Source organism: Melospiza georgiana, chromosome 3 (genome assembly GCF_028018845.1).
Source record: "Melospiza georgiana isolate bMelGeo1 chromosome 3, bMelGeo1.pri, whole genome shotgun sequence".
Taxonomy (NCBI): Eukaryota; Metazoa; Chordata; class Aves; order Passeriformes; family Passerellidae; genus Melospiza; species Melospiza georgiana.
In genome coordinates, this window is record NC_080432.1 from 111885919 (window position 1) to 111899057 (window position 13139).

Sequence of the window (13139 nt, forward strand, 5' to 3'; positions counted from 1 at the left end):
CCATACAGGCAGTTGCAATTTTCACTGCTTCCAGTTTATTTTCAGAGCAGAGATGGATGCACATGTGAGAGGCAGATCACCAGTGACCTTGGAGTAGACTACTTTTGAATGGATCAAAAGAAAATCTTCATATGCAGAGCTGTCAATTTAAAACTTACTCCAAAAATGAGAACAATGCTTTAGTGCATTTCTGTGCCTACAGAACTCAGTGCAAATATTTAAACAACAAAACACATGTATTACTACCAGATATATTCAACAGCACTGCTGCTTTACAGACCATGGAATTAATTTGGAAAAGACTAGTTTTATTTTAAAGATGTTTGAATGTCGCTTTTATCTACTGAGGATTTTTTTTAATTAGTCTTCTCAACGATGAGCTGAAAAAACATGACTTAATAAAAGTCTACCACCTCCTTTATTTAGCACAATATTTTAAATTTTAGCCAATTTGACCATGAAGTTACTTGCAATGTATCCAAGTAAAAATTTACCTTAAAATATATTCATAATTAAAACTAACAATTATGATGTCGTTAAACTGGGAAGACTTTTTTGAAAAGAAGAGGCTTTTCTACAGCAAAGTGCAAAATGCTCTGTCAGCAGTGTAGTAAGGTTGTGTACTCAAAGTGGAAAAACAAAACACTGAAAACCAGAAGAATAAACCTCAGTTTTTCTTTATATGGTGGAATATTTTTGTTGTTTCTGACAGACTCAATAAGATGCCCAGTGTATTTTAAAAAGTATTAGAGTAGGTGATTTTGTTTTCACATTTGCATGTTGTTTGGCACTGCTAGATGATAGTCCACAAAATACCAAGTTACCAGAAGTCCCAAGGGTACAAACACTTTTGCCCTTTTCCCCCCTCTTTGTTCTCCAAAACTCAAAACAAACCGAGCTATAAAGTGCACAACAAATGTGGCATTCTGTGACTCAGCCTTCTGTATTCATTTAGCCTACAGTTTCACAGCTATGAAATCAAACACACACAGTATGTGAGAAAGTTTTATCATTTCAGAATCAAAATATCCCTTAAAATATTTACATTTTACAGTAAAAAGGATAGCAAAACACAAAGTAATGTACAAGCTCAGGTATTCAAGTTTTTGAAGCATGGAAAATGGTGGGAGAAATGAATTTACTACTACAAATAATTTTCAAGAATTTAGGTTAGAAATGCTTTCTCATTAAAACAAGTGCAGTTTAAAGCAGTAACATTCGAGCAGCTCAGCCTTCCAATTTCTGGTCACAAACTGCTTCAGATGCTTAGGAAAAACTTGAAATAGAATATAACAAAATACGCTTGAGTTTTTTTTGTACTACTGAATAATTTAAAAAAAACCCCAAACTTTTCACACCACCGAACATATTACATTTTGTTGTAACATGTGGATTCTGAGGCTTTGCTGCAGTCTTTAAAAACAGTGCAATTTAAAAACAAGGGTATTGTATGAAAACGACCTTTAAAATTATCAGGGCATCTTAAAACAGAAGAGAGCACAAATTACCAAAGGCAGCAACTATATTGCAGACTTGACTAAAGCCAACTTCCTCAGCTAAGAAAATTCCTAAGCTTTTATTGCATATTAATAAAAAGAAATCTTTAAAATTTTGAATATACAGCAATGTAAAATTTTTAAAATATTAAACTCCTACTTCTAGCGATAGTTGGTATAATGAAAAAAAGGATGAGTATTGGTACATTGAGTGGTACCAAAACACAGACTTGTTTCTGCAAAACACCAACACAGAATAAAAAACAATGGCACAATCCTAGCAGGCTCTCTTTTTTTGTCATACAAAGTTTTACGACATTACTCTAACAGTTTATTTAAATAGGATTTTAAAAGACTGCCTGCATCTTTTTACCTTTTGCTTTTAGTTCTGTCACTGTGGTCCCTATGTCTCTCTCTGTTCTTTTCACTTTCTCGTTCTCTATGCTTGTCTTTGCTTTTCTCCCTCTCCTTATCTTTTTCATGAGCCTGTTCATCACTTTTAGGCTTCTCTGTCTTTTTTTCTGGATTTCTAGTCTCTCTGGGGCTTTTTCCATCAGCAGCTCTATCACTGTGTGGGGATCGCGCTCTTTCTTTGTCTCTCTGTCCTTCCTCTCTACTCTTCCGCTCTCTCTCTTTTTCCTGGTTTCTGTCTCTGCGCCTGTTTCTTTCGGAATCTTGCTCCCAGTATTTTTCATTGCTCCATTCTTTTTCATGTCTGTCTTTTTTTTGGTGATGGGTTTCACTGTAAAGTCTTTGTCGATCATTTTTTCCTCTACTGAATCCCCTCTCTAAATGCTGTTCTTCTCTGCCCCAAGGATCGCTGTGGCGTCTTTCTGGTCTCCTACTGTCTTTACTCTGAAAAAAATTTTCTGGTCCCAAAAATCTTGATTGTTTGTGAGCCACTGGTAGCCCTTGTGCAATGGGTCCGGCATACTGTGGTGGCTGACCTGATAAATGAGCTACTGGTGGCCATGGCATCATTGGATTTTGAGGAAAACCAAAGCCAGGAGGAGGAAGAAGCGGAGGTGGTAAATGAGGAGGAAATCCAAACATAGGGTTGTTTTGTGGAGGGAAGTTATGAGGTACAGGAGCCTGAAACTGAAATCCAGGTGGATTAGATTTAGAATGCTGAAAATTCTGCTGAGGAGGTCCAACAGATGAGAAACTGCCACTTGCAACAGGGCTTGGGACTTTGGAAATAAATTCAGAACGAGAAGAGTTTTCAGTTTCAAAATGAGATGAAGTTGTGGCTTGTCCTCTTCTAAATGAGTTCACTGTTTCAATATTTTGCATCAATCCATCTTCCTGTGAGTGTTTGGTATCTTCTGCTTGTGATGCAACTGTGTTATCTGCCTTAGCTGCAGCTGAACTGAACGGTGTCTCATTGGTTTGAGTCTCACTCTGATACAGGTTTAAGCCCCCTTCTCCAGAAAGCTGTTTATTCTCTGGTTCTCCTTGATCATTTCCTGAAGCATTTTGTCGGTCTTCATTTCTGCTAACATCTCCATCCTTGTTTTCTGAAATATTAGTCTGCTGGCTTCGTCCAGCTGCCTGTCGTGGGTCTCTTTTAAGATTAATGAATGGTGGCGATTTAGAGGTATTAGCAGTAGTACCTTCAGCAGAGCCTACATTAACATTGTTCTCACTGGGCTTTTTTCCTGAATTTGATGAGGAAGAAAAGCTGGAATTTGTGCTCCTTCTAACTTCCTGTGCAACACTATCTTTGTCTGGTATCTGTCGCTTTGAGTCATTTTCTTTACTTTCTTCAGTTTCCTTATTCTGTGCTTGAGCAGACAAATTTGCTAAAAATGCTTCTGTGGAGACATCTGGAGGTTTTCCCTTAAGAGTCAGCCCTATCAAAGAACCAGTACTTCTTGCAGAACTTGAGGTCCCTACAGCTGCTGCATCCACAGTTGCAGCAGCATTAGTGGATTCTTGAGGATCATCCAAACCAGTCTTTGCTTCACCAGCTTCAGCAGTTACCTCAGCAACATCCATGGTTTCTTCTTTCAAGGCTGCCTGTTCATTTAATAATGGTATGTCTTCACTAGGACCTGCTTCTGACTTGCTGTGCTCATACACCTGCCCTGTTGTGCCCAACAGGCTTTGAAGAATATCATCCACTGGCAACGGTTTATTTGCTAGCTCCAGAGTAGAAGGCTGATTTTCCCATCCAACCAGGACTCCAGGAAGAAACCTGAGAGGCTTTGGTGGTTCATGTTTGGTACTTTCCACCAACGGTTCAATAACTGCTGGAGCATCATCTGTATTAGACTGCTGTGGTTTATTTCTCTGCTTGTGCAGCACAGTTGTGAAGGAATTAAAAAAATTATTTTCCTCTTCTTCTTCTAGTGCTAAATCATGATGTGAGACTTCAGGTTTGCTTGGCTTGCTTTTCTTCTCTGGTGGCAAGCTACTCAAGGTATTTTCAGCAGCTTCATCTGCAAAACTACTGGTTACACTTGAAACAGCAGTAATCTGCCTCTTCATCTTCTGGCGAATTATCAATCCCAGTAATAAATTTGGTCGATGTATTTCAATCCCTGTACAAAATTGCAACAGCAATTTATCATCTCTTTGTATTTTGGTTAAGGTAATAATTTTAACAAAAATAACCCCCATATACTTACAATATACTATCAAAAGTATTAATCTTATGGCATTTGAATTTGTTCTGCTTGTCATAACAATACTTAAAATAATAAAAAAATATATTTCCAGTATTAAAATTATGACTTCAAGCACTGCAACTTAAGATTGGTTCAAGTACACTATAACTTCCAAACAGAGAATATGAGACAGATAGGACATCTAATCTCATCAGAATCAGCACGGAAGTTAAACATCAGTCTAACCCAGCTACAACATGGTAACAGTGGTAGCAAAGTATAATAGGGGAAAAAAAAGTAAACAGAACACTTGCAAACAAAAAGTCTCCTCATCAATTTGTATTACACATACTCCTTCAAAGATTTACCAGGAAAAATTTCAGAAATGTTTCCCTCATTCCAAGAAAGGTGCTGTGTTTCAAAGCATACTATTACCCATCTCCTCACCATCTATTTTGTTCCATATAATGGCAAAAGAAAATAGTTCTAGCTCATTCTCTCTTCATTTTGGCCCTGCCTATCTCAAAAAGAAATATTATCCACAAATTTTTATAACCAAGATAAACTGATGTAAAGTAATTCAAGCATACACAGATCAACTCAAGTGTACACAGATCATTTCAAGAGCTTCTTTTCCTTGCCCATCTATGTTTTAAACTGTCAATGTATTTTTTGGTAAGGAACTTTGGAATACTTGAATAAAAAGATAAAAACAATTAAAATAATGAAAAATACTATTTTAAATTGAGAGTACCAATTTGGAACTTATGCCTTCTACCATAGTCCACTTGTGTAACTCAGTTTACTGCAATTGAAACCTACAAAGCCTCCTGTGTTAGAGAAAGAAGGTAGCAGACATAAAACAAGGTTGTAAACACTAATCTTTTCATCTTTGAAGTATCACAATAATCTAGCGAGGAGAAATTAATATCTTTTCAAGGAAACTAATATAATAATACTAAGGAAAACTCATTCCATATTTGAATAAAATAGCGTTTTTAAATTTCATTTCCTCTTATTGCCAACTTCTTTAAGTAGCGTCATGATCATAAAATTCCAAATTCCAAGCTGTACTTACCAGGCCCATCAAAAGGCACAAGGTGATGAGGGACTTTGTCTGAGGAACCTAAAGGGATGAGGTACAAATCTTTCACTTGCTTCATATTATTGGCCGCTACACCGTAACGTTTTCTACTGCTGAAATAGGCGAACAGCAACGCATAGGAGATCTGATCCTCTTCGGTTACCGGGGTAAAGCGAACCACGCAGATCTCCTGTTTACAGAATGAGAAGGAAAAAGATGGTCAAGAATATTTTTCTGTGAAATGCTATTTTTTCACTGACTGCTCTTTATTTAAAAGAACGGTGCTTAGGAGAAAAAGCTATGCCAAAATGGCAGAGAACAGAAGAGACAGAAGGAACAGAAACAGGGCCAAAAATAATTCAGAACTAGATAAAGCAAGTAGAAAGCACTTAATATGAAAAAATTAATTGAAGTACATGACAAAAGAGCCAATATTTTAACAGATGGCTAAATAAAAAGTTTCAGGGAAGCCTGCCAGCTTCCAATGAATTACTCCAGTCTCTACCCTTAACATTACTAGAAAGCTGTGTTTTGTATTCTGTTGTGTCCAAGACATCCATTAATAATAGTGGAAGATGAGTATTCAGATCCCAGAATTACGCCCAAAGCCCAGCTCAGGAGCTGATGCTGTTCGAACAGCCTGGAAGATTGGACATAAGAGCCTCTGCAAAAAACTAAGATGGCAACTAGGCAGGCTGAAATAACAGGCTGAACTTTCTCACTGTCAGCAAAGGCAAAATGCAAAATCTTGCACTTTGAGCTGAAGTAACCCCACGCACCAGAGCTGGCTGGGGGACTGACTGGCTGGAAAACAGCTTGGCATAAAATGATGTGGGGATCCTGGTGGACAAGCCCAGCATCAACTGGTGATGCATCCCTACCAAGAAGGCCTACTGCAATCCAGCTGTCAGAATCAAAGCAGTCAGCACACCAAGGGAAATGCCTATTTCTTCCTATCCAGCACTTGTGAGACATCACCTGGAAAGGACTTTCAAGTTTTGGGCTCCCCAGCATAAGGACTACTGGCACACAGTGGGACAAGTTTAGCAAAGAGCCGCTGAGATGGTTTTGCACAATGTAACACTACTGAAAAAACTGACATGTGAAGTGGTATCCAAACATTTCTGATGAGTTACTGTGAAAAACAAAGACAGGTATTCTCAAACAGTAGCTGACAGTTTAAGGTTAGGTAGGAAAAAAAATGCCAGCAGCTGCCACTCATCCCATTCAACATAACCATGAGATACTCCTAAAGTTCACATATTTTGCAAATGTTTCAAAGAGAAAAAAATTAAGTATCTTTAGGATGACTAAGATGCATATTAAACAGCAAGTCTTTACTAGGTAAAATTCTTACCTTGGTCCCTGAAGCTTTGATTTTTTCTACATAATCCCAGACAGTGTGGGGAGATATCCTGCCACCTACTTGAATACTATCAGGTAAATCCTATGAGAAAGGACAACAGAAACGTGAATCCAAATAAATCTTGTGCTATGTCCTTCATCCAGTATCTGTTTCATAAAATTCAAAACATACTTAGTTCTTTTATTTCTTAAATTGTAATTCAAAAATATCTGTAGAAGTTACAACAGAGGAACAAAATTAAATTTTGGACATTTTAGATTTTCAGTATGAAGTTACCAATACATAATGAATTAGTTATCATTCAATACTGTTCATCTATACCTTGCAAAATTTATCCTTTCTGGTAACATTAACTGCAAACATTACTGTGCTCTGGGAACACTCAAGCTATCCATCACATCACACCACAATGAGAGCTCCACACCTATGTTCACAATAAACTTTCAAAATCTTCATCATGAGGGGAAAATATAACCTACATGTGCATGCATACAAAGATGTAAATTCTTGGATACTACTGAGTTCACTGTTCCCAAGCAAAATAAACTTTCAGAAAAATAATTTTTTTCTGAAAAGAGAGCTTTGAAAAGTGCATGATACTCATATAACAATCCCTTAGTATTAAGAATTACTGCATGGCCTGCACTTCCCTGAAGATCTACAGCAAAGTAAAAATAATCTTATTAACAGAAGACCTAAGTTCCTTTAATTAGAAGGCTGATGCATCCTGTGCAGCTGTCAAGAAGGAAAATTGTGCCTTATAAGCTCACTGATCTTTATTTTGTGACACGAAGACAACTATTATAAGCAGTTAGATGCTTTTCCAGTCTCTCAGACACAGAAGAGAATGTTACATGAACGTTTTTTTTCAGGGACAACTGAGTCACAATGCAAGGTTAGGACCATAACTGCTACCAGATGGGCAAAAAAATAAAAAAACCAAAAAAACTCCATTACGCAGGTTTCTGTTATAGATAGGAAGATGAACAAGAGGTTCATGTAATGAATAATGCTTGACTTACAAATATAGAACTTAACCAATGTCCTCCCACAAATACTTCATTCAGTAAAATGATCATGCTTCACTGTCTTCCACCATTATACTAGTCTACAAGGTAAGTAAGTTGGTAAAATCAATAAATGAATTGTTCATTCATTCTTTTCAATAAATATAAATACCTCTGTTAAATACTCAAAGGAGCCAGAAACTGGATAAGCCTTAATAACAAATTTTGCTACTGAAGGCATATTGATAAAGCCCTTCCAGATGAAATTCAGGCGTGCCAGAAATAGACTTTCACATTCCACAGTACCAGGCGTTTCTGACCTAAAAAAAAGGACAAACAAAAAACCCACTCAGTTTACAACATGATACAGCATGCAAGACAGGGTAAATCCTAATTTTTCTTTATCACAGAAATGTAGTACTATAAAGAATTTTTTTTTCAGTTAAGCATACTGAAGGGTTAATGAAAAAAGACAGGCAGACAACCATGTTTCTAATCTTCCAGTAGAGTAGATCTATGGTACAGGAATAGTCAGATGAGCAGCACATTAATTCCCTAGTCAGTATTTTTTAAAAACAGAGAAGTTGTTTTGTCTGAGAATTATCTATAATTCTCTATACTGAAGAGGACAGAAACACTGACAGGTGCTGCAGAGCCAGAGAGATGTTCCCCTGCCATAGGTAAAAGATGAAAACACCCTGCCAGCTGGCCTATACTGCTTTCCTAACTCCTACATCTTGTGCCACCGTCTGTCCACCACCTGAATGCCTGTGTCACCCTACTCTCTCTTTGTACCACAAGCTGGCTCCTCATGTCTTCTCATCTCTGCACCACTTCCACATCTTCTGTGAGTGCCTCCTCCTAATTCCACCTGTAAAAAACTGTTTTTCCTGTCTTTGAAAAAAAGCCTCAGTTTTTTCAACAAAGCAGCTGAAAAAATTAATGGCATGACTTCAATATTTTCACAGGAGAGTGTTTCTCAACCTGAGAGTTTCCTTATGAAAAAGACTACATATTTCAACATTTCCCAACACTTTACTATCAAAATATTCTAGGCATGCTATTAACAGTTTTAAGCTGCCCAGCAGTACCAGATGTTGCATTGTTACAGTAACACTGTAACCAATGTTTATTTCTGTCGACACTGGAAATTACCTTGAACTTGCTGTAAGCTATTCAAAAACCAAAGTTCACTATCCTTGGTAAAAGATCACACTGTCCTGATAAAGACAAAATTTCAGCATGAACTCTGGTCAATTCTAAATAATTGGGAGTGGATGTTTTTCTCGAAAAGCCTCCCTCATACCAAAAAGAAAGAGACTCATAAACTGCAATTTCCTTTTTAGTGAGTAACAGAGTGTGGAAGAAAATGAAGAGAGAGCTGACAGTAAATACAGCAAAACATCAAACAAGCTGCTGTTATGCTGTTATCTGCCACTTCTAGAAAAGCACTACTTTGGAATTTCAAACTAGCCTGAATTGTCAGTGTAAATGCTCTGTTTAGAGTAATATCAAATTCCCTGAATTTATATATACACTTATAGAAAGACACACTTATTTAAATGCAGCACAATATGTACACTATGTGCCTTAACAGCAAAAGACAATATGAAATTTATATGCTGATTTTTTGTAATATGAATATGCAATAAGATGATCTTTATAAACCTTGCTGCACCAGAAAATAATGGCTTTTTGGGAAAAGTAAACTATATGGTAATTAGAAGTTTGCAATCACAACAATATGTGTACGACTTCAAGCACCCAAATGGATCAATGAAACACTATTAAAAAAGTAGCTTTACATGTAATAGCTTAACAATACTGTCTTTCATTTTAAAGTATTGTTTCTCCAGCTTATATTACTTTGGGAGAGGTGTGAATGACTTTGATGAGTCTTGCTTATCATCTTCCAGTAATTCTGAAGCTAAAATACTTGATGTGGAGGAGAGTGCATCTGCAATGCTCTCTGCTTCGTTGTCGGACTGCTTGCGTGCAACCCCGACAGACACCTTCACCTTCTTCCCTGACACATCATCAGTAGGTGGTGCCATTCGGCCTGCAGAAAATGAAGCACAAGGGGTTTCATTTTTCATTAAAGAAACAGAAAGAGGACCTTCTCTGAATACAAGGAAGACACATCAAAAATACTACATATTGCCACTGAAGTGGGATAGGATACGTATTTTACACATATTTTACCCTGCATAAATTATTACATTGTATATGTTTATGCAATACTAAACATAATTTTTTGCACTGCGATGGCATAGGATGAAGAAATGAGGAATCAACAGTAGCATGTACATCCACCATAGGGATTGCACTCTCTGAAGCTGTTTTTTTAAAAGAAGACAAGTTTATGCCAATAGACTATCCTTTTAATCCTCTTTTGTAAATGATGAAGTAAAACATTCCTTCCATAACTTTGTCAGCAAACTACGTAAAAACCCACATTTATTTAAATTCTTGAGGTATATTGAGATTTATGATCATCAAATTATAAAAGTGCCATCTATTTATTTTCATGTGCTTTCCCAAATTACCTATGCAGATTTTGCAGTTTAGATCGAAGAGATGATTTTTATGTTGACTTGTGGTGTCCGGAGATGCAGATTCATTTATTTCTTTATCCTTTTCAGCGTCTTCTGACTTCTCAAACAACTTCGTATTAGGTTCCTAAGAAAAGTCAAACACATTTCAGTTAGGCTTTTTTAATTCCTCTGTTAATATTCCTAATATTGTTTAAAAGTTTTATGGCATTTTCCTCCCTTCAGACATATAGCTCTTCCTTCAGCTGCATAGCCTAAAATTCTATCAAAAAATCTTCAAATTCATTACAATAACTAATTGGTATTCTTAAATATATTCAGGTACCATTTAGAATATTTTCTAATTTCTACTACTGCCAGAATTCATCATACAGTCACAGACACAACATAGAAGGAAAGAAACCAACAAAATCACCAGGCCAAGAAGTCAGTAAAGATAAAAGAAAAACTATCAGATAATTATAGACTTGAACAACAGAATCATAAACAAAACACCTCACAACCATATTGCCTATGTACTAAACACACTGTAGGGCCATGCTTTCTTTTCTACCTGAATTTCCATTACTTCCTCTTGTTCTTTCATTGGTGTCTCACTTTCAATTTCTATTTCTCCTTTGTGAGTAATTTTTGTGATAGGTCTTCTTTCAACCTCCCTCTGCTCTTTCTCAATCATTTCAATTGTCTGTGAAAACAAGTAGTTATGTGTAATTACTCCCATACAGTAAAATTTGGAAATTCAAAAATGTAAGAGATAACAGTATTGCAATTAGGAACCCTCTAGGAAGAAAAGTAATACATTCTTATTTTGCAAGTGTCAAGTAGTTTCATAAAGCAAACAGGGAAGCAGCCTAACTTCTCCTACAGCGTAGCAGCAAGTACTTACCAGGCATGCATTTAAATAAGTTATAAAGCAAACCTTCAACACTGAATTAAAATACTGATAATTCTGATTTCCCAAGAGCTAAAGAAAAAAATACATTCATTATTTTCCCATCATAATAGGGACAATGTAGAATATAAATATATGCAAATTTGTATAATTCTTCAACATTTTGTTTTTTAGTACATAAACCTAATGCTTCATCTCAAGAAAAAAATTAAAGGTATTTTTAAAAGTAATGGAGATGCTAATTCCAATACCACTGCTGCTTTGCTTTCTTGCAATAAAATAAAATACAAACCATTATTTCTAATATTGCCTCTTAAAGCACACTTCCATTTCCTACACCAGGATGAGGTTGTAATGGCTGTGCCAAATATTCTCAAGCTTAATTTACTAAGGAAACAAGCATTCTATGATTGCTTTATCTGTTTGAAAAATACCAACAATACTTATGAACATCCTGGGGAAATAAAAAGAAAAAAATATTAAGTAGCAGTCTCAATGCCTTGCTTAAATAGTAACGTGAAAAATATAGTCAAGTGATACATCGCTATTTATTTTACGTGTTCCTAGAAATTCTGAAGCATTTCTCTGGAATAATTAGGACCCTTCAGCAATTTTTGGAGCAGCATACACTTTTTTGGGAAGATATTTCTCATAGCAGTGGAATTTTATTTTGCATGGTCTGTTTTCAGAATTTCACTGACGTTTGTAAAAATAAATGTAAATAAGTTCCACTACAAAAGATGGGCTTTGGATAGATACAGAATACACAAACTTTTCATTCTTTCTAGGCCCTTGAAATAAGATAATCAACAAGTGTTTTTCCACAGATAGTAGCAAAAAGTTATCATGATTCATAAACAAGTCTTGCCACAATGTGCAATCACAAGGAAAAAAACACAGGAATAACTACTATTGCAAAGCACACTGCAGTCTCTAAAACAGCATCCCACTCCACTAAATTAGTTATTACCAAAAATCCTGTCAACATAAATCCAGATTTTGTAAACTAGAAAATTTTTAACGGCCATTTCTAAGCAGATGCGGTTAATGTCAGACTAAATGCCCAATAAATGGAACAATGTCTAATAAAAAGGAATTTTCTATAAAAATACAGATCCTCTTATTCCTGTCTCTCCTTCTAAACTCTCAGCACAGTACACAGAGTGACGCTCTGCTTTGAGAACTCATGCCTAAACTAACCTAGTAAACTTCCTACACTTGGGTTTCTTTTGCTGCCTGTATTCTGTATTTTTTTTTTTTTTGGTTCTTTTTTTTTTTTTTTTTTTTGGTTCTTTTTTTGTTTGTTTGTTTGTTTGTTGTCCCTTTAGGCTGCTTTTCCAACTGGCAGATCAGGTTTTCAGCTCTGGATTTACTTCTTGGGGACTGATTTGTAACACTTCAGCAGTAAGTTAGAAACAATACCAGTTTGCTCTGGTTTGGTTTGTCCAATATCTGTTTCTCCCTGATTAGGAAACTGGTGTTTATAAAGCTCCAGCAACAGCTTTAAAATCTTGCGGAAAATAAGGACAAAGAAGTCTTCTTTGAGATAGAAAGATGAGCCAGCAGCAACAAAGTTGCAAGGCAAAGGAAAGGGCATGGTTGCCTCCCCTCAGAAAGTGACTACACTCCTTTCACTTCTGTCCTGACAACATCTTCGGGTTTTGAGCACTAAATGAATTACAGAGATCCTCCTGCTTGGTTGCAACATCCATTCTGCTCTTTCTGCATACACTTAACCTGCAACCAGAAGTTACACATGCTGTCAAATAAACAATGTAAGTTGACAAATCTCACATGTCTGTTTTCTCTCTGTCTCCAAGCAGCCAGCTCTTTGGAAGCCAGTTCTTCCGGGCTCATTTTTATTAGATGATCTGGAGTAACCTCTCCTTTCAGTACTTTCTTAAATAGTATCTAGAAGAAAGAAAAAAGTAACTGTTGCTATCAAGACAAAAAATAGCTCACAGAAGGAAATAAATCAGAGAAGCAACATACAACATGCTCTGTACAGCTAAATGGAGTGTGTGGGCTTCTAATTATCTCCACTCCAGGAAGCAGTACTAGATTTTATAACATGAAAAACTTAATTCCAGAGCTCCATTTATTCTACATAACAATGTATCTACATGTACCCTT

At 36.3% G+C, this 13139-nt stretch overlaps 1 protein-coding gene across 6 annotated transcripts in view; it reads right to left on the reverse strand.

Moving 5' to 3' along the window:
- Positions 1–992: 992 nt before the first annotated feature.
- The window catches only part of PHF3 (PHD finger protein 3), a 51776-nt gene continuing 39629 nt past the window's right edge, over positions 993–13139 (reverse strand). For all 6 annotated transcript variants that reach the window (XM_058021586.1, XM_058021583.1, XM_058021582.1 and 3 more), the window contains 8 exons: positions 12801–12917; positions 10668–10799; positions 10109–10241; positions 9429–9621; positions 7735–7882; positions 6547–6636; positions 5184–5379; positions 993–4039 (listed from right to left, as the gene is read on the reverse strand). In XM_058021586.1, coding sequence (XP_057877569.1) covers positions 1866–4039; positions 5184–5379; positions 6547–6636; positions 7735–7882; positions 9429–9621; positions 10109–10241; positions 10668–10799; positions 12801–12917 — 3183 coding nt within the window. In that variant the 3' untranslated portion in view covers positions 993–1865. The remainder of the gene's footprint in view (positions 4040–5183; positions 5380–6546; positions 6637–7734; positions 7883–9428; positions 9622–10108; positions 10242–10667; positions 10800–12800; positions 12918–13139) is intronic.